The following is a 22,253-nucleotide window of genomic DNA, read 5'->3' on the forward strand; positions in this document are numbered from 1 at the left end:
AAATAGCTCTTCCACATCGACAAACACTTATTAAAAGTTGAAGGTTGTGAAATCTAGAATACGTAACATCTCTGCTGTCTATTTAGAGTTTTGGCAACAGAACTGTGACATATATATAAAAAATAATTCCACATTTCTACTTGATGTCACATGAACATACAAGACAGTGAGGTATGTGAGGCTTCTCTTGAACAGAGTCCAGATGCTGAAGCATAGTGTACGATCAGCAGTCTAAAAGTGTGGCACTCAGAACTGGATTTATCAATACAGCTGTTAGGATTACAGATTTCAGTGTGCTGCCTTCCCTCCTGGCTACAGTGTGGTTTCACGGAAAATCTTCTCACCTCGTAGGCATCTTTTTCCTGTTGCAGAATTGGCATTTTTAAAAAAGAAAGATAAACACAGGGGAAATGATGTAGAAAATGTAATAGAAACTTAAAGAAAAAAGATGATATTTACCACCACATCACTGCACGACACAACACTTGTGCACATTTGCAATAGGTTTACCTGCCCCAGCAGCTATTCGAAAGGACAGGAACACAGGCTGCAGCAAGTCAGGGAAAAATAGAAGTTACATATTTGAAATATACGTTTGTGGGTTTTTTTTGTTTCTTTACAGTCAGTAGTAAATACAAAAAAAAAAAAAAAGCCCAAACTTCCCTATGACCAGAAACAAAATGTTGCAACAGGTTTTTGAATTAATCTAATTACAAAATGCACAAAGGAACAACATCATGTCCTCACAGTTTTCTGCTCCCACTGAAACCTAAGGGAAAATTTTCCACAGGTTTCTGTGGGAAGAGGCTCAGGTCCCATACACATCTCCCTTCTGTAAGAGTGCTGCACCACTTTGGTGATGAAGGAAACAAAAACTGCTTTTTCTGAACTGGTTGACCCAGAGCTTTTTGTTTACTGCATAAGTTAGTAAGTTGCTCTATTTTAAAATCTTGGACAATTCTAGACCAAATGCCTTAAGTGTATTTTTCCTTAGAAAACAATTGTCTGTCTCACAAGAACTCTGACCATGGAATTAAATAGGGGTATGTATTTGTGAGTTCAGATTTGTGTGTACACATGCATCCACATATACAATTACCCACTATCCCTCTTTGAATTATCATTCAAGAGCCTCAATGCTGTTTTTAGATCAGCTTTCAGAGGTTAACTCCTACTCCTCAATTGGCTTTTTCAAAGAAAGCAAATACTCTGTTTTATTGTATTTCTAACTTAGGTTTCCATCCGGTATCTTCAGCAAAGAAGACAGTAGAATTCAGGTATTTTATTAATTTCAACAACTGGTATTTATGTAATTGTTTATCCTTTTTCTGTATTCTTTTTATCACTTGTTGAACATGTAACTGCCAATATGTTCTTTTACTAATAAGCACCTATGCATCAACCTCGCTGAAGCTATGCTTTGTAAGTATACTGATAACCCAATGAAATCACTTGTGTTTTGCTAGAAGAGTTTTAAGGGTACAGATGGCTGCTCCTCTTCACTTGCACCATACCCTGCTTTCATTCTAGCACCCGTTGTCCTGTTCTTTGATTTCCTACAAGCAGCTATTCTGATACACAGACTGACTGCAGCTGAATTCCACTTTGAAACATTTTCAAGGTGTGACTTAAAAATAGGGCAGAGATACAGCTGACTTACAGTTAATAGAACCTAGTGCATACATTCTCCTTCCTAATAAAAAACTTAGAAGATAAAATACTAAAATGTTTAATTTAATTACCTTGTGATCCCCCATGCAGACATTTGGCCCAATGTGGTCATATATTACTATCTTCTCATCATTTTCTGACTAGTTAAAAAAAAAAAAAAACAGAACACAACAAAACACTAGTCAGTCCAAGAATTCTCCAGATTTCACACCAAAAGGAACATTGGAAATACTGTGCAAATAGTGAAACCAGTTTCTGGATGAGGTGATATAATACATCTTTGCTTGGCTTCTCCAGAGAAAGAATGTGTAAAATGAACTTTTATGCCCAGTACTGCTTGCAGTAATTTGTGCAGACTGCCTGCATAAAAAACTCCCTGAGATCTCTGTGCCTCCTCCCTGCTTATGGGACCTTGGGAAACACTCGTGGCTAACTGTACTAAGGGAAATGAGTGACTCGTAGTTGCATTCCAGGCTTCTGCTGCAAAATGCAGCAAGCACATTTGGCCAGTCCTTTTTTTAAGAACAACACAATTTTTATTGCATTAGGTGAGATAAATGTTCTTTGAATTAAATACAATCCATGTTGCCTTATAACAGTATTTGATTTCATCATAAAGGGGATTTTAAATGTTCAGAGAGATGAATGATTACTTTCAGGTTATGAGTATAATCTTTAACCATTTCTGAGATAAATTTCTACATCTGAAAAAAAGCATTCAGTGATTTTAAGAAAAGCAGCAAATGACGGATGACATTCCCGCAGTCTCCATTATGAATTACTTTCATTTTGTTCCATGTTGAACTTTACCCTTATACACTGACTTCTTTAGCATTTTTATCCTAATGAATAATAATATGTACTCATCTTTCTGCTGTCTGCAATAAACGTGATTTGGAGGAGCTATTTTGATTGTCTAGCACACTACTTCAGGAATAAATATAAACACATAGCCATACAAAATGATTTCTCTTTGTGCTAAACAATTTCTATAAGCTAATTAAATCTGTTATCTGCACACTCTCCAGTCTCTAATACAATTGTAGAAGGGCTTTAAACTAGTTGGCAATACTAATTTATTTTGTAGGAAACAGCCAAGACTTCCTCATCTGTAATCAGTCAAGTTTGACTGGGCAATAACTTTATATAAACACTAGCATTTAGGACTATAAAGTTAAAACTGAATTATCTTTAATGCAGTAAGGAAGCTTAAGGTCAGATTTACTTTACAGCACGGTTGTCTGCCAAAAATATGAAAACATAACCTTCTGCATTGTATGCATGAGCACTTTCCAATATTTCAAGATCATAATGCCACCAGCATCGGAAGTGGGGATACATTCATCAAAAGCGACTTGATAATTTACAAAGGCAGCATAAAATTGTGGATTTTCAACTGCATAATCTTTAGACAGATAAACAAATTACAGCAGTGCACAAGCAGAAACAATATACACTTGGCTGAGCATTCATTACTTCATGCGATCAGGCATCAGCGCAGCGCCCGAGCAGTGGGCAACCTTTGGTGGTTTAGGGCTCAGGAAGCATAAAATAACATGATGGTGAGGTAACCGACCATGGCATGATAGATGATGTTGCATGAAAGCTGTTTACAGCCCCATGTCAGTACAATCTGTAATGCCTACTGTGTAGCTGAGCACTATGTACAGCGGCAATTTGTGCACCCTATCCTTTCTTTACCTAGGATTTAAATGCAGATTTACTACAATTTTTGTTTGAAATAAAATATAGAATTGCCTAGGCAGAAAAATAAACACTTTAATTGCCTGTAAGAAAAATGAATACGGCAAAATAACTACCTGCATAAGAATATTTAATAGATGGTTACAACTGAAAAAATTTTTAAAAATTCATATACATTTATACTTCAAGGATTTTTTAACAGTGTAATCAGTTAATTAAAATTTGCTTTTGCTTTCTTCAGAGTTCTTTTAAAAGCTTTGAAGTATAGGTCTCTGCAGTGGAGTAAATTCTCAGTCAAGGCCAACACTGCTTCTTGCATAGACCCACAGAAACCTGTAGGGTCATTTTGCCCTTTCCTCTATCAGTTTGGCATTCTTTTCTAATTACTATTTTCATTAGGTTTTATGGGCAGAATCCCAGTCTGGCTTTGGGCTGGATAAGCTAAGTTTACGTTGGTTTGGAGTTAAAGCCCAGCCTGGCCTCAGCAGCACCTGTCACTTTGCAAAGGAGCTTCTGGAGATGTCCCAAACTGCCTCCCATAATTTGCAAATGCAAAGCTCCAGAGACAGAGTTATGTGCACTTCTAAAGGTGAGCTTTGAACGATCCAGCTGCTGGGGTTTCTGTTACACAGAGGCTGGAAATTTTAACTGACCTCACAGTTACAAACTTCTTCAGTGCTCTAACTTTGTTTTCCCTTGTTTAATTTTCTCCCATTATATCCAAGTTATAGCCCTCCAGATAATCAGAAAGAATTCCTTTCCCTCTGTACTGTTTACACTCTTCAAGCTTTTGTGTACACTTCTATCTCCTTATTCATAGCTTAAAAAAAAAAAAAATCTTCCCTCATTGGCCACTCTTTTCATGGTTTTAATCCTTTGTTCTTTAGGAATTTCATGGTCGCCAAGCACTATTGGTAACATTTTGGGTAAAGTCTCACTTTCTCATATGGTATTTTATAAAAGAAGAATAAATAACACTGATTTTGACATTACTATTTGACTATAAAGCCTGTATTGCCCTTAGGCTTCACTTTTTTTTTTTTTTACTGAATGCGGCAGTATGTGCATTGTCTAAAATTTCAGGCAAAATTTCATGATGTCATGCAGACCGTTTTTACACATTAAACACGTGAGGAAGTGAATTGACTTGAAATTCGAGTAGCTGTGGAAAACACGTTCCCAGCCTTTCAGTGAGTTATATACTGCAAAGCAAACAGTCTAATCATGAGATAAATAACCCCGATGAGAGAGAAAAAGAAGGTTATAAACTTCAGGAGAGCAAGTTTCAAAGGTGTAATTAGTTTAAACTGGGAAAAAAAAAGCCATGAAGCTATAGAACACTGACTTACTTGGAAGATTATTTTCTGTAATTCACTCCCACTAAACTGCATTAATTATACAGAAGCACACAGGCAGACACATGACTTTTGGCAATTTTGGGTTCAGTTAAATCTGTTAAGAGTCATACAGTCTGGCCAGCAAGCCAACCTCACTGCAGCACATCCATTTCTGCAGCTGCCCATGGCCACTGCCAGCTGGCCAGCTCAGAGCACAGAGAAGTGGGGGACATCTCTTATCCCATTTCCTGATCTGTTCTTGGCCCTGTAGAACCAGTGTCATCAGGACAGGGGGCTGGGTGCCAGGAGCACGCACACAGGCAGTGGAAGCTGGCACAGGTAACCAGCTGACCAGTGCTTCCAAGAAAAGGAAGAGGGCAGAGTGGAACAAGAAGGAGAGAGCAAATGACAGAAAACTGGAAGGCTCGAGCATCACCAACTAACCCTAACCCTATCTTATAAACACTAAAAAAGACGAATGGCATGTTGTAAAAATGTTGCACAAGCTTATCTCTGAAGCTCTAATGGAATGTCTAAATTTAGGCACCTAATTGGCATACCAAAATTAAGATCCTACCTGCTGGAGACTATCCTCATTCAGGGGACGGTGAGAGATTTGGACTGTGTAGGGCTTGACATATTCTTGGGAGTCCCTTAGGAAATCTACCACTCTGGTAACTCAGGTTTTTCCCTCAACTGCGTGACTCCTTAGCCAGCAGCCCCTTGTACCTGCTCCCGTCTGCATCCCTCCTGAATCCCTGGTAGGGACAGTGCTGTTGCTTGTGTCACTGTGGGGTGGACTGGGCTGGGGGACTAATGGGGACTTTTATAGGGGCTTTTTATTTTCTATTATTATCTTTAAAGCAAGCCTTTAAAGCAAGACTTTAAAGTCAGTCTCCCGATGCTATGCACAGAAGAGGCACAGGACAGAAGACAGTCAGTCACCATCATTGGCAGCTCAGATACCAAAAGAAGTGCTTGTGAAATCTCATCTTTTAGCCACTGTTAGCAGGTTTATGGGGACAAATCCCCCTTCCAGGGTGCAAAGCACTGGAGGCACACCCCTCCATTTACTACCATGGTGTGCTGACTCTAGCTTGGCAAGTGTTTGCTACAGGCAAACTCAAGGACAGAGTCCTTCAGCCCTACCCACCTTTGGTGCAGATAAATGCAGTGTGGAGGCTTTGAGGGCTGTAGGTCTGTACTTACTTTCAGAATGAGTTCCTTGGCTGAGTGGGACATCAGGATTCTGTCGCACCAGGCTGGACATCTCGTATTCATGTACTGCCTTCCCTGGCTAGAGTCCTCGCTGTAGGGATAACTGCAAACAAATCCCAAACACAACCATCAATGACTCTTGGCAAAACAGCCTGAAACTTCTGGCTCAAAGGGCCATACTACTTAAAAAACTTCACTGTTAAAAAGCAGCTCTTCCAGACACTTGGACATATTTATATTTCTTTTCTCCTCCCTCTTTCCTTTGCATGTGCTCTTTCTCTACATCTCTCTCAGATCTACAACTCTACTGTATGGTTAACAAGTTAAGACACACAGCTTCCAAACTCTCACCTCCTACCTTGTGCATTTGCATGTGAGAGCATTTAAAGACAGCAAACTGTTTATCTGTGTGGAAGTACAAAAATCAGTTCAACAACAACTTGAAAGTAGACAAGAGACTACAGAAAATGCACATGAAGAAGTTGAAAAATGAAATGTAGAGGAAAAAAAGCTCATTTTGTGCGATTTCTTCACAGGATTCTCTCAAGGGGTGTTATCTAGGAATAATTTAACAGAAAACAGAGTTCAGAGTGCTGGAATTACTGCAGCTGTACACAAACCTCTCCTGTATGGATTCTTTAAGGGTGACAGAAAAAAAGACAAGACAGCAGGCTTCACAGGAGATTTCTTCAGAACCAAGGAATCAGAAATGTGATTTAAAGAAAGTGATGCTGACTACAGAAGATCCCATACCTATGAAATTCAGTTAAGTATGTTATTTTGTAAAGACATCTTGAATAGAAGCAGATTAAATGGTAGTTACACTCTGGGGCCATCATAAACATCCTATGACATGTCCAGTGCATTCTAACTTAAAGGGCAACAGAGAGTGTTTACTTTAATCTACAGAATATAATTAGAGGTAACAGACCTGTGTGAGCCCATGGGCTGAGATCACCTGAAGCACCTGAATGGCAATCTCTGGCTCAACATCAACAAGCTGAGGCCAGAATTTTTCATGTCTCATCCAAATATTCTCATCAGCTGATTAAGACAGGACTTTGGCTTCGATGACGGCTCATCACACTGTAAGGCCCACTGTTTTCTTAGACATTGCATTTCCAAAACGGCATGTGGGAGTAACTAAGAGGGGGTTTTGGAGAAATCCAGAGGGTTTGTGACAGGCTCAACTTCTTGAATATTGGGCCTGAATCAACTGAAGCCTGCGCTTCATAAAACTCTTAAAAGCCCCAAACATCTACATATGTATGTGTGAGTGTATTTGAAAAGACATTTGCATTTTATTCTGCTCCTCTCTGAATTCATAAAGGAAATACTGAGGTTTTTCTGATAATGTATCTTAAAACATAATTTCTGGTATTGTAAAAAAAGGGTTTGCATGCTTGAAGAGAAACTTATTTACCATCCTGCTTGGTGTGATACTCTGAAACGGAGACATACAGCTCTCGACCAAATGGGTTTACAAGCTACACTGCCATTAAAAAGATTAGCCATGGCAAACATCCAAGAAAAGCGTACTGAATGTATTGGAACAAACCAGTGATCTCCGTACGTTTTCCACCTCATCAAACCTAACAAGACTCATTTTCAAAACATATTATGAGAATTCAATTTGCTGCTTCACTGACATACAGAAGTACAGCTTATTTCTGAGTGTCTGTCAACTATTTTGATGATGTAATACTACATTGGTAGTTGAAGCTCTTTGTCTGCAGCTTAAGGGTTGACTTTTTCTTGTAACCTCTTACTTTACTTACTCCAGAACCCCACGTAACTGAAGCTTCTTTTTATGACATAAAGGTATAAGAATCAATCATATTTCATATAATCCTTCCTCTTACAGCATTAACTGTATGGCTTTTGAAATATGATGTTCCATACCTGGAATGATCTGTTACTGCTATGTGTTAGAGCATTAAATCCTAGAGTCTATATTCTATGAAATGGTATTTATCAATTTGCTTTATTTATCTTAATGTTTTCACAGGGTGAAAACTTCTGCCAATTTTTCAAGGTCCTTAGCACTGACCACCCAGTCTAAAAGTTACTGTAGTTTAAAAGTATCTTTGACAAATCAGACTTCTAATGGCTGGGACAGAGATGAAAATAAATGCTGCAAAATTATCCAGGCAAAATGACCTGTAGGTAATAATTTAATATAATAATGCGAGGCAAGCTCTTCTTTTTATAAGAAAGAATCCTTCGAAGGAAGCAAGAAGCATGGAGTGCTCTGTCTCATTGCACTCCAATGAAAAAAGCTCCCTCCCTCCATCCATCCCTCGGTGAGTGGAAGTCCTCATCTCAGTGAGATGCTGACACTAACATAATAAAAAATCCTAACAAGATACATGCCCCCAAAATCGGGAAAACTATTTGCTCTCCTCCTTCATGCTCTAGAGGGGTCACAAACACTTTGGAATAAGCAAAATTATTTTGTAGACGGGCTCAAATAGTGGTAGATGGGCTCAAATAGCTAAATATGGCTCAAAATTCCCATGAGGGATTCTTTTTTCTGTGTCTTTCTGAGTTGCAGAGATATTTTAGTTTATTACATGTCATTGATCTTAAATAGATTTTAGCAAATAAAAGCTCTGAAGAAGTTTTTGTAAAACGTGCTGCTGAATGTTTACTATTCCAGAACAAAACTTTTCAAACACTATGGACCCCAGAACTCGTCTCCATCATCCTCTTCCATAGCTAAGTGAACAGTGGCATGAAAATAGTGTGACTGCTTCCAGAATCATCTGCATGTGAACTCAGAAGCTTCTGCTTCTTTGGAGTGTTTTTAAGGGTCTTATCCCCAAGGATACTCTGGTGTCTTACATAACGTTGCTTCCTCTGGATGTCTTCCCACCATCTGATAAGATTTAAACCCAGTCAAGGGCAGCAGTGGAAGGAGGAGCCTACAGACGTGCAGGTGTTTCAGGAAGGATGATGCTCCTGATGAAGCCGTAACAGAAAGATCTTGCAGAATCAAAGAGTTCAGGAAAATGCCCAAAGGCTCAGAAGTGGCTGCTGAGGCAGGACTTGTTTCACACCCAGAGCCAGAGCCAGAGCCAGGCCCCAGCAGCAGCCCCTGGGTGCTCCCAGGGTCAGGCCAGCACAGCATATTATTAAAATTAAAATATTAAAAATATGCTTCTTTGCCATTAGGCATAATTTCTTAAAAATTACTGTGAATTTAAGCTTGTGTGCATGAAAAAAGCAGAACTATTCTTGTAATACCCGTCTTCCAAAAGACATTAGGAATAAGACTGTCTGTGATCAAGGGCATTAAATTAGATTTGTTCTGGTGACATCTCCAGCCTCTTTTAACACATTCACTCCAGGCAAGTAAGGAACTCCCAGATCTCAGTTCAAAACTTACTTAGTAATTCTAGTCAACAGATTTTCTGATTTGTGAATTGTAGAAATACTTAGAGATTTGACAAAAATAACTGCAGATCTAATAAAAAGAAATTCAAGGACTCTATACCAAACAATCAAAACTTTAAAATTCCAGTATCAACCTCCTGGTGGGGAAGTATCGTGCCATCCTTCTGTGCTTCCATCATTAGTCTTGACTACCAGGACAAAGACTGTGGCAGAGAAAAAGGGAATACCAGCTCTCTCTGTCCCATAATTAGACAGGAAAGAACGTATTATTTATTTTCCTTCCATTAGCATTCTGCCTCAATCACAATCTACCTTGTGTAATGCACAGAAAACAGTGATCTTGAGAATTAATAGGGAGTGCTCATGGAAAAATGATGACATAACAGATAAAGGCCTCTAGGTACCACAGAAACACAAATGATAAACAGCTATAATGGTAACATATACAGGTGCTGGAGTGTGTAAGGAGGTACACACTTCTGTAGTATTCTGTACAGTTACACACTTTTCTACACACACTATATTACATCTGTTTAAAAATACAGTGGGGAAATGGGGAATTCCCTGGGGAACAAATTTTATGCCCGATTTAAAACAGTGGCAAAGTTGGAAATTAGGGCCTTAACCACTGATGTTAGTAGGGTAATTAATAGCAAAAAGAGACTGTTATTCTCTGTGTATGCCAGCCAGCAGAATTATACAAAATACACTTTGGCTGTGCATGCTCCTGGATGATGCACAGACATACAGCTCTGGAGCATCCATGTAAAAATCTTGCACAATTTATCTGCAGTTGTTTAGGATTTACTCTTTCTCAAGATACAGCTTCTAGCTGCTTTTCCACCCTATTTCACAAACTTTGTTTCAGTTACACTTATTTAATCAGGATTATTGTCAGGTGGATTTTCTGAATAAAACTTCCTTTCCAGCAACATCATTAATATAATGTTTAATATTTTTGAAATTTAACCAAACATTTTGATGAATTGCTAACCTACTCTGTTAATAAGGAGCAGGCCATCCAATGGACTACTGTTGTCGCACACAATAAGGATGAGAACTACTTGGCAACTGTTTGGGGAAAATAAGCTGTCAAAGAGGGTCAGTAATATCAGAGCACTACTGTTAACAGGTATTGTCAGAGATGATAAGACACCTTTCCAGAAATGCTTACTGCAGGGTGAAAAGTCGTCCAACATCGTAAACCATGCTGTCAGCAGTGCCTTAACTCCAACACAAGCCAACAAGGCTGTGTATATAAATGCCTCCTTAACTGGCATTTCCAGTTAGGAAAAATGCTCCTAATGAACTCTTCTCTTGTGTAAGCATGGATAAAATCTGTTAGTGAGACGGGTGAGATGCATTTCTGACAGGAAGCCGTTCGTTCCTCTGGAGGGTGCTACCTGTGGCTGCCACAGGCAGTGAGCTCCAGCTGTGCTCCAGCTATGCTGGGGGACCCTGCCCTGTGCACAGCACACTGCACAGCCAGTGCTGCTCTAGGAACTGTGGCAGTGCTCACTAGGCAACTGTGGGCGAAATTCAGCTATTTGATCTCTTCTAGTCCAGTAAAGGTCATTCTGAACAACTCTGCAGCCTACACCTGGGTTCAAATGCAGATCATTTAGCAAACTTTATCATGTTTCAGGGAGTGGAAATGCCTCCTGATCAAAAACTCCTTGTGCTTGCTCATCTGTCAATTGTCCCCACATTTTGTATAGTTTCTTTTACAATACAAAGTATTTGAGATGGGATAGAACTATTAATGAAAACTGAGCTCTTTATGGGAAGAGCTGAGAGACAATTTTGATTTGGTTCATTTAATTTTTGAACTTAGGTATGAGTACTCACATTTACTAAACCTTTTCTCACTTTTAGGTCTTTCTATTTACATATGACATCGACAGAGAACTTCAAAAGGGGAAAACCCTCAACCACTCTTCATAAGAAAATTATTTACTATTTTCATATTTTCTGAGAAAATGTTGGATTGATTTACTTTCAGCTCTGATGTGCTCTCAGATTGTCTAAGATACTTTATCTGAGGAAAGGATGGTGAAAGTGGACTGCCAATACAACCTTTGAGTGCTCTGAAAGTTTTGAGGCCAAATATATAAATAAAAAATATTTTGATATTTTTAATTTACAGTCAGAATTAATGTGAGCTGGTACATAAGTGTGATTTCAACAAAATACCATTCGACCAATCAAAGGGTGACATCTAATTTTTGTCAGCTACTAGAGTGTTAGTTTCTTCCCCAAAATTGAATTAGCATTTTTTATTTTCCTGAACCTGAAAGGGAGAGCTGGATTCCCTAAATCTCTTCCTAACAAATGACCCCATGTAATTTATCTTCATATGCTCATCTTAGGCAGCAAATCTAAGCTGAGCAGTACGACACATTGCTGTTTGAATTAGATTATCTGCTTCAGAGGTACCAAAACACTCCTAAGCCTTGGTGATGCTCTGCGAGCCAACTGGCCACGATACATGTCTCACTTCAGCCAAATCAGGAGGGCAAACAGAGCCCTGCAAACAGTAGTTATAGAGCAATGTGTTAAACAGCTGCTACTTGCACAGGCTCCAGGAACACCATGGTGATAGCACCAACAATGGGAGTCAAAGGTGACAATGGGACAGGGGTCACCAGGCAAACCGGCGGCGAAGGGCAGGACGGGTTAGCAGGACTGAGCCCTGAGTCTGGGCACAGCACAAAACAGGAGGGTTAACAACATGGCATTTTTATCACAATCCTTTCTACAGATTTCTGCTGGGCATATTGCTCCTTGCCTTAACACCCTTCTTTACTGGTCTGTAATATGCTTCAGAGCATTCTGTATCACCAGTGTCTCAGGACCTTTTCCAGTTAAAAAAATACAAAAACACAGAGCCTATTTCTTTTTGCAGAGCGCATAATGCAACCCTTCACCTTCTGTGAAGAACATTCATCCACAATGCTGTCCATAGTGACAATCTCCCCTTGCTGCTGAAAACCACCCTGTGGCCAAAGCCTGGTGATGAGGAGGACACCTGGGATGTGGGACCTGCCTGGGGCCAGAGCTGACGCATGGCTGATGGGCACACTGTGCTCTGCCCCTTGACCCCAGAGCCCTGGGGAGCCCCAGCTGGCAAAACCGGGTGATTTGGAAATACTAAAATGGATTATTTGGCAATACCAGTGCCTCAGCAAGTGAGCACTGAGTGATGCACTCTATTGCTTTAATAATGGTAATGCTGTACCCCACGCAATGTGTGCAATACTGTAACCGTTACAGGTGGATAAATGGAATTATGAATGATGTTGGCTTGTCGGGAAGGACCCAGTGCTGACTTGTTACACCAGAACAGCCTGATGTTACTATATATGACTGTGATTGAGCTCGATGACTTTTCTGGGAATAACCTACCTGTACTTCTCAAAAGTACATTACTTTGGGGTTAAAATTTACAAAGTCTCATATTGGAAATAAATAACTGGGAAGCTGAGGCAAGGAATGGGTCAGGGTTCAGGCTCCAAAATGGTCTTTTCAGCAGTACATTCAGATAGGACAGCCTGGATGGCAGCAAGGACCGTAAATTCTTTAGAATATGCTTTATTTTCTGCTTGCAGAGTGGTCTGTAGAGGTTTTACCTTACACATGGTGTAGAGTAATTATTTCAAACTTTTTTACTTCATTTTCTTTCCTTTCTTTTCCCCTTTGCCACAATTTCTTAAACCAAACCTTGGGGAATGCTCTCCAGTTCCTCACAAAATAAAGAAACACCCTATTTCAATTTGAAAATTGAGAATTGGTGAGAGTGGCACTGGTTTAATGTGAGTAGAAACACATAGACAAGATCTGTCTGAAAAAACATTTTGATGATTAAATTCTAAATCTTTTGGAGGAAAAGACAGCTGTCTTTCTGCTTCCAGGTGGGAAGTTGTTTCTGTGCTTCAGCCTTAAATGCTGGAAGCACCTAGACAACTGCATCATGTCAGGTGGGAATTTTTTTCTTGGGGGCTGAGATCCATGGGAGATTTCAGATACCTCACTAACACCTGGAAGGTGTTTTACAGTGAATGTATGAGTCTGAAGTATTTCTGTTCAGTGGAAAATACTTCTTAATTGAAAAAAAAAAAGGAAGTTGTAGAAATAACTGATAATGCAAGCCTAAAAATAACCTAGGGCTTTTTAAACTGAGTGCCTAACTCCCCTTTTGTGAGACAACAGGAGCCAGCAGCATTACTGAGGAGATGTTCTAGGAAATGAGTGCTGCCCTGCCCTGCCAGCAGGCAGTCTGTATGATCAGAGAACATGCAGAGAGGCAGTGAGTGAGAACACTGGAAAGGAAGGGCAGCCTGTTGACACCTAAGCCATCATCTTCTCCTTCCATTTCACACCCAAGGATGATCTTGGGGCTCTGTGCAATGGCACCCAGAGGTTCTGCTCTGAATGGTCTCTGCAGAAGGGAAGGATCAAGGGAGTGCTCTGGGCTTTGCTTTCAGGCAGAGCAGGCTGGCTCAGTGCAAATCAGACCAGAAAAATACATGTCCTTGTGTAACCTTCTAGAACAGACAAGGGTCATGGGACAAAACACGAGGTGGAGAAAAAATATTTTACGGACTAAATAAGATTTTTGGAGAATAAGGAAACAGTGCAAGAGAGAATTCCAAAGGAGGAACACTCTGCCGAGAGTAAATGAGATTCGACCTGTCTGCTGCTCTGAGGCATCAAAAGCCAGGACACTGGCAGTGCAGAGGGTCTGCTCGAGACAAATATTACACAGAGGGTATCTAAGACACAAACATATGTCCAACCAGTAAATTACATGACAGCCTAATTCAACAACAAACAAGAATAGGTCACTTTAAGAGAATGATTAATACATGAGATTGCTGTGCATGCAGCCTTATCTGAGAGCAAACCTTGTATGTGGGTGTGAACTCCTGGTAAAGACAGCTCCTATCTTTGCTATACAACAGCTACAAGAATAATTACAATAATTAATGGAGAGCAGCGATAAAGGTAACAATTGCCCACCTGTATATTGACAGACCACAATGTCTTCACTTCTTTTTTTCACACCTCCTGCCTTTTGCAGTGATTGTTGACTACCATGAAGCCCTTTGCAGCCTCACACACTGCGCTGTTTGCTCATAGCCAGACTGTTCAGCCCGTGAGTGACAGAGCTTACAGAGTTTAAAATTCTAAATTGTGTTTAGTCTCCCATGGCTTGGGTTGCTACAGGCTACACTAGATCACAGAGGGTAACAAGATGAAAACATGAATATTCATTATATAAAAAAAGACCTCAAAATAAAGTAATATAGTAGTGAATAACAGGTGAATAATGTCTGGAGAATACCCTGTTGGAAAGTTTTTTTACAGGTTGCCTAACAGAGCAGATCTGGCACATAGCCCGTGGCTCCTGGTTAAACTGTGGCTTCCCTCCCATGATGCCCTCACCTTTCGCATGTCTCAGCAGGACAGAGGAAGGGCTTGTGAGGGAAGGGTGGGCTCTGGAGAGGGACAGAGGAATGCCTGGCCCAGGTTGTCCTCCTGCCACTGCCCTGCAGGCTCCAAGGACCCGGGACAGAACGTGCTGGGAGGCCCTGGGGACACAGCAGCAGCAGATCTGGGTCCAGAGCAGGTGGGATGAGCCTCTTTTCCCTGGATGTTCATTCACTGCATCCCTGGCATGCTCCTCTGGGCACAGGCATACAGGTGGTGAGCTGGTATGGCTTAGGCACATAAAGAATTAAAGAATTAAAAGGAACGCAGAATTGATGAGAAGTTTAGGAAATGCTTTAGGGCTGCTGAACAGAGAGGATATAACTGACAGGTCTGCAGATGCTGTCAGCGCTATAAAATCACAGAATGAAGGAATGGTTTGGGTTGGAGGAACCCTTGAGCTCAGTCAAGCCTTTGTTCTAGACGGTTCTAATCAGTGACTACCTGAGCACCCCTCCCTCTGTACCATGGTCACCCAGGCAGGAGGAAGAATTCACAGCACATCAAGCAGACATTTGGTCTTAAATGGCAGTATTGCACAGGGGAAGAGCAGTAGATTAGTTTTGAGTTCCCTAGGTATGTCTGCAGAGATGCTGTTTTTAGATGTAGCTGTAGGAGAGCTCAGAAGTGGCTCTCCAATCCTTCCCACATTCAAATTAACTAACAAATCCTGAAGATAATGTGCAGTAACAAAGAGTCTGTCAAGACCCTGTGGAAACTCCTTTGCATATGCAGGAACATTAATCTGCTGTGCTGCCTTAATGCCATTCCATTTACAGATACAAATTCAATTTGTAACTGTAAATCTCATAGAAGTATTATATAATTATTTATACCTGCCAAAAATTATGTATTATTAAAAATAGTAATAAAGTATTTCTGTTAAAAATACATTACTGAGCCTGTGGCTGTGCAAGGACCACGGGATGGGCGATATAATGTCCTTGCCTCATAACAGAAAACAAGAAGGGATGTGTTAAAAGAGCATGTAAAGCTAGTTTGCTCTTTATATATACATGCCATCTTTCAGTATATAATTTTTAAAAACTATTTATTATTATTACTATTATCTAGTTGTTAAGAAGGAAACAGAGTGAGCAGAACTAAAACACACAGAGACTACTGACACCTAATTCCTGATCTCTGCTTGAGGGGAGCATGACACCAAAAAAGCTCTGACAGAGCTTCAGAGTGGTCTGAAGAAGCTGAAAACTGTTCATGGAACAATGTATTTCTGGCAAGCCTTGCTCTGGCTGAAAGCACTAATGTTGGAGAAAAGAAGTAGAAGAGTATGTATGGTATAAAAATGGTATCACTTCCCCTCACCTTCATCTACCCGGACCAGATACATGATGAGCGAGACACACTCAGGGATGTACGCACCCTGCTGCTCTGCTGTTGTCATACTCAATCAATAAGGACAATTTAGAGTGGTGGTAGCTCTGTGCATACTTCCAGTGTCCCAGGGGATCAATACAAATCAGTATCACAGCTGGCTGGTGAGAAGTAATGAGATTATGATCACAAAAGGCAAGCTTCCCAAATTTTTTCTTAGTGTATGCCAAAACACCATACTTTTCTATCTGTCCACGAGGTATAAAATAGCAGTATTTAAACATATTATATATATTAACAAAGAAGTATATATAAAGCATAGTTTTATTTGCCTTTTTTCTAATATTTTTTGAACTTTTTCTTTGTGAGTGCAGTGTTTCTTTCCCTTGAAAGCAACTGTGATATTTCACTTGCTCATTCTTGGAAAAGGACCATACATGTATAAAATGGCACCAAATCTTCCACAGATCTCTCCTGAATATGACTGTCATTTGCAAAATGCTTGGTTCTGTATGACAGCAAAAGTTGTCCATTCATGGCTGAAACACCTCAGGGATACCTCAGGCTGACCAAAATCATGCATGTGTATTAAGCCAGCCAATTTATTCTAACAGCCTTAATAGTTATATGATGTTTACTGAACCTGAAAAAGCAGAATCTAAGTTCCTGTCCTCTTTCCTGATATTCTTCCTGGATTTCCCTGAGTGATGGCAGTAGTGATGCCACTGCTCGCAGTCATCAAACAGCTTGAGGCAAAGACTGTCTTTATGGTTGCAGTAATGTGATTTAACAGGTGGTCTGGGCCCAGTGCTTAAAAGTCCTTCCACATCTCTGAGCACACAACTCTGCCAGGTCTGTTTTAAGAGCAGCTATAAAAGACAGGATCAGCAGAACCTTAATGAAGAGCTACAGAGCACTACTGGCATGTGTTTTATTAGTGATGGAGGGGATGTGGGGAGAATAAACAATCATGAAAGGAACAGAGATCATTATAATTTCTGCAATAAATATGGGAACATTCACATTTTACCAACACTGCAAGTAACAATTATGCTGTAGCTAGTTAAATAAATGGATTACATATGAATCTTACCTGGGAGGAAATGAGATGTCCAGTTCATACAATCTGTCTTTAAAGACTGACAGCTCTCTGTCAAATTCTAAAAGCTATAAAAGATAGAAATAAATGCATTCACTCTTTAATGTTGAACTGCAGCAATTTAAAAATACTACATTATATAAAAGGAAATAAAAAGAGACTATGATCACACACAGCTTGAGGTACAGCCTCGGCAGAATAATTTTTATAACACAGTGCAAAATGGTCTGGACTATTTTGATACATAAACAGTGCCTTGAGAAAAGTGTTGAAACATTCATTTTCCTCAGTGAAAGTTGTAACACTAGCTCTTCACAGCTCTGCCGGCAAGTGCACTTACACAGCAGGAAGGCTACAAATTTCATGAGCGATCTTTTCAGAAATAAACCAGATTAGCATTAAAAAAGAACAGCAAACTGATATGCTAACCAGCCCACGAGAATGCCAGTGAAATGCATCATATTACTCGGTATTATCTTTGGTGCAGATCAGCAGGTACAACAACCACAAGGATGTGCACAGGACTCTTCCCAGCAAAGCCAGCAGAGTTCCTGAGCACTGCTCTGGATGGTGCAGGGCAGACAGCAGACAGAGGGAACTGTGACAGCAGCTAAAGGGTGCTCCCAGGCAGCAGCCAAGACACAGCCACAGAAAAACGTGTTTAACAGAGATGTTCCTAAGTCTCGATTTAATATTCTGTATAAATATTAGTTCCAGCCACATTTGTTTTCCCCTGGACCTCTACAGAGAGAATAAATATCCACACTCTTTGTTAATAAACACAAACCCACTCACAACAACTCAATAACTGCCCCTGTTAAACCCATCATTGCTCTGTCTCACTGCAGAACCTGGCCGGGGTGCAGCCCCATGGCCCAGGGAACTGCAAGCTCAAGACAAAAGCTCCTCATGCACACAGTGCTAGCCCTGGCTCTGAGGAGTGTCCCAGCACTGTCCCACACCACCAGTGTTTGCCCACTGTTCATTAATCATGTCCCATCTCACAGCTGTGCCGATACCATTGTGTGAATGGCAGAGGTTCCCAAAGAAATTAGATCGTGTCCCTCTTTCCCCTCTGTCACCTCATAAATCATTCCTGAAATGTGCAATTAGCAGCTACTTGTACACATTAATTATCTGTGTGAAAAGCAGCTACCTGAACCACCTGCACTGCTGATTAGCTCCCTCTCCACTGAGAGCTGCCCCAGCTCTCTGCAGCCTCTCCTGCCACGCTGCCAGGTGTAGGTACCTTCACATGAAGATGCCAGATGATGGAGCTTCCCTGCTGGAAAAGATTCCCCAATACCAATAACTGCGACAATCTATGCTTGTTTTAACATCTGATGGAAAGCCTGAGAATTTAATAAGTTTGGATAAATATTTCAAAATATCTGTGTGACAACTTACACTATGTATCTAATACTATACTCAACCCTAAAAATGTCTGGATGGTCCAGCACTCACTGGTCTAACCGAAGCAACCTTAACATACTTGAAGAATAAATGGATGTTTCCACCACCATGAACATTTCCAGACTGTGATTCTGTATTCCAGTAAGCAGAACAGATTGGTAGCCACAATACACACACACTGGCTATGAAAACAAATGTTACCATCCCTTCCCTGCCCCATGTGTCTTCACCTTAAATATATCAACCTATGTGAATCTGGGATAGGAAAACAAGTTGCCATCCCCAGTTAATACTATTAATTGAAATGTATGTGTGTACATGTTTCCTACGGTTCTAAGTAAACAGCTCAGAGTAGGGAAGGGGAGGGAGGAGAAAGGCTGTTTCTGAAGTGTTAAACTGTGAGGACTGAATGAAAGAACAATGCTCCACAGAACACAATGGTATAAATTACTCATGGGCACCCCAAGGGTTGGCGAAGTTCAATAGAGGCATTGTCCTCTCACACCAATTCACATTTTCAAAGTTTTATACGTTCAGATCATTCTTGCTATGATGATACTTGCAAACTCAGGCCTGGGGTTCAGAGAACTAAGCATCTGGATGTGCATTATTATCCACAGAAGTTTCTGCTGTGCTTGTTTGATGAAGCTGTGTATGTAGTGTCTGTGCTATGCAGATGAGCTGCTGACACTGGTGACAGATAACAGAAACAAGACAGCATTGTGTACTGTGCTGCCAGTTTCCCAAGTTCCCCCAGGTAAAGGGACAGCTTCAACCTGAAGCCAAAGCCCAGCTAGGTGCCTAGAAGGATTTAGGGAATGCTCATGGTGAAGAATTCATCTCGCTGTGAAAAACAGACAGGTATTTTTACTGGATTATTTGCAAAAGATTTTACTTCTTGCAGTATATTAAATAACCATGAACTTCTATAAATTATTTTTCCTAGTTATACAGGTACTGTGTCACAGTCCCCCTCTGTCCAAACACATCCACCACGTGTGCAGATAGACAGCTGCTCGCTCTTGGGAGGGCAAGGACAGGTCATCTGTGTGCTCAGGGTGAGCAGTGGGAACCCCTACAACCTCTCTGCAGCACTGCAGGCAGTGAGGAGAGGAAAGGAAGATGATGAAAACTGTGCACTTTGAGAAAACTGCAGTTATTCTGTTCAGTAGAAGAGCATGTTTTAGTGATTTTTTTTGTGTGTGTGCAAAGCACTTGCATTCTCATTTAAGACTGTAATCTCAAAATGCAATATTTTTGATGCAAGTGCAAGGTGTTCACTGGGTCTTGTCACAAACAATTAGAAATGTCACTTGCCCTGAAAGCAACTTTAGTAAGAGAAGGCATGGAGCCTGACATGGGCACCAGTCAATTCTATCTGCTTTAGGACAGGTACACAGGTGCCTGGAGCAACCTGGCATGACAGAAAATGGATGAAAACTAACATGGGCAAGATGATATGGAGGAGCAGTCAGAATTTCACAGGTAATGCCTTTACATTTAAAGCATCAAACATTGTCTTTAAAAAACCCCACCTGGAACATATTCCTTTCATGGCAATTTTACCACAAACTGCTCACTCATTTCCATACTGTACCATTAATCAGCACCATGAATAATGTCATTGCTTGAACAGGAAACATGAGTATGTCTGTCACTCTAAATGTCTTAAAAATTACAAAAAAAATAAGTTTGAATGCTAAAAATCAATATATTATTCTATTTAATTTACTCATAATAATATCATCCTTAAGAACCAAATCTCTGAGGTGTTACATGTCACACTGTGGTAATTTGAGCAACTACACAGAGATTTTAAAATGCTGTGACTGGCAGATCATTTCAGAATTATATGTCATAGGCAGTTTTCAGAAGATTTCTTTTTCTCCAAACACAGTTTCACCAATGTATTTATACCTAAATAAGAGTGAATATGATGCAGGGTCTATGTTTTATCTGCTCCAACACCGAGCTGATGATACATCAAGATGTTTGCTCTACATTGTCCAGTGACCAGCCCAACAGGAATGTTTGATGAACACCTAAATTAAAATACCATCCATCCATCCATCCATCCATCCATCCATCCATCCATCCATCCATCCATCCATCCATCCATCCAGTGTATCATTAGTTAGCTAGTACCTGTGAGTCACTGTGACACCACACTGTGGGGAATGCAGCCAGGCAGTATGTGTAGGAATGACTTCATTTGCAGTAAAGGATATTTCCTATTTAATTTGAGGAGAATTAAAAGCATTCAGGACTGGTGTCTGTGTCAGCTGCAGTGCCCATCATCTCCTAAGGGAATTATCCAAACTGCTGGTTTCCTAGGGTGCTGTGTATTCTGTAAAACCTGCTGAAGGAGCCTCACTTTTTGCTCCCCTTTTTTGGGCAGCGCTGTAACATGCATTTATGTGCCAGGGTGGAGGAGAAAGCAGTGCACAAAATTCTAAATTTCTACATTATGCAGCTTGCCAGTAATCAAAGGGTTATAAGAGAGTTTAGGAAGTTGCAGAAACCAAGGTTCTGCCTGCTTCAATTTAAAGCAATGAGGCACTGATAAAAGGTCAGCATCTATTGGGTACACTGCAATGGGCCACCTTGGCTAAAACCATACACCTATGAACCCCTTCAAACAGGGCAACTTAATTCAGTCATTGGAGTAGAACAATGGCAATTACTCATCAAGACCTACAGACCAAAGTCAGAGCACTGGTAGATCAGGAGGTGATATTAGCAGCATTTATCAAATCCATCTGCAGGACCCACAAGAGAATTCACAGCTGTGAAAGGGAAATGAAGTTTCAGACCAAAAAGAGGAGATGAGCACACAGAAGTGACCTCAGAGAATTAAAACATGTGGACCCTGGTCATTGTAACTTCCTTTGCCAGTCCTGCGGAGCACACTATTTTTTCCAAGAGACATTGGAAAGACAGTAATTCTATCCATCTTTCCAGTCACAGCAAATTATTTAAAAACTGATTCAGCAGTCTACTGACTTCAGGTAAAAGCCTGTGGAAATGCTGATCCTTCCCACTTATCCATGAAAATATCATACACAACTCTGCCTGATTTTTAAAGCTACTTCCTTCTCTAACAAAGACTATGTAAAATGATCTATTACTATATATCTTAAATCTTAATCTTCTTTTTTCTCATTGACAGTCTTTAAAATCATATTTCACAGAAAAAAATCCCAAATCACTGAATATAAATGTGCCACTTCTGCTGTTTTTCTATAGTATTATATTTCTGCACATATCTATCTATATATCCTGAATGGCAGTGTTGTCAAATCACAAACACCCACATAAGTGTGGATCTATGGCACACAGAGAAATGGCACCAAAGAGATTGCTCTCAGCACGAGGGGATGAGGCACAGCACGGCGTGGCTAGCAGCACTGAGGGCTGACACTACTGCGAGGGATGAGCTGTCAGGCAAACACCCTGCTGACAGTTCCAAGGGCTCAGCCACCCCCTGTTCTGCAATGTGCAGCAGAGAACCCAGATCTTATCCTGTGAGACTTCTGTTACTTGAAAAAAAACACCACCAGAAATCAGAACCTATGGCGCTACTTAGGAAA

General features: G+C 40.5%; 1 protein-coding gene across 2 annotated transcripts in view; it reads right to left on the minus strand.

Moving 5' to 3' along the window:
- Nucleotides 1-241: 241 nt before the first annotated feature.
- INPP5A (inositol polyphosphate-5-phosphatase A) overlaps nt 242-22,253 on the minus strand; it is a 176,942-nt gene continuing 154,930 nt past the window's right edge. Inside the window, exons 12-16 of one of the 2 annotated variants that reach the window (XM_062496501.1) lie at nt 17,245-17,318; nt 5,922-6,033; nt 1,743-1,811; nt 460-547; nt 242-362 (exon numbers count right to left, since the gene is read on the minus strand). In XM_062496501.1, the coding sequence (XP_062352485.1) occupies nt 467-547; nt 1,743-1,811; nt 5,922-6,033; nt 17,245-17,318 (336 nt within the window). In that variant the 3' untranslated portion in view covers nt 242-362; nt 460-466. Of the gene's footprint in view, nt 363-459; nt 548-1,595; nt 1,812-5,921; nt 6,034-17,244; nt 17,319-22,253 lie in introns of those variants that run through there. The other variant, XM_062496500.1, reaches the window with a different exon arrangement.

This window comes from Cinclus cinclus, chromosome 7 (assembly GCF_963662255.1).
Source record: "Cinclus cinclus chromosome 7, bCinCin1.1, whole genome shotgun sequence".
NCBI classification, from domain to species: Eukaryota; Metazoa; Chordata; class Aves; order Passeriformes; family Cinclidae; genus Cinclus; species Cinclus cinclus.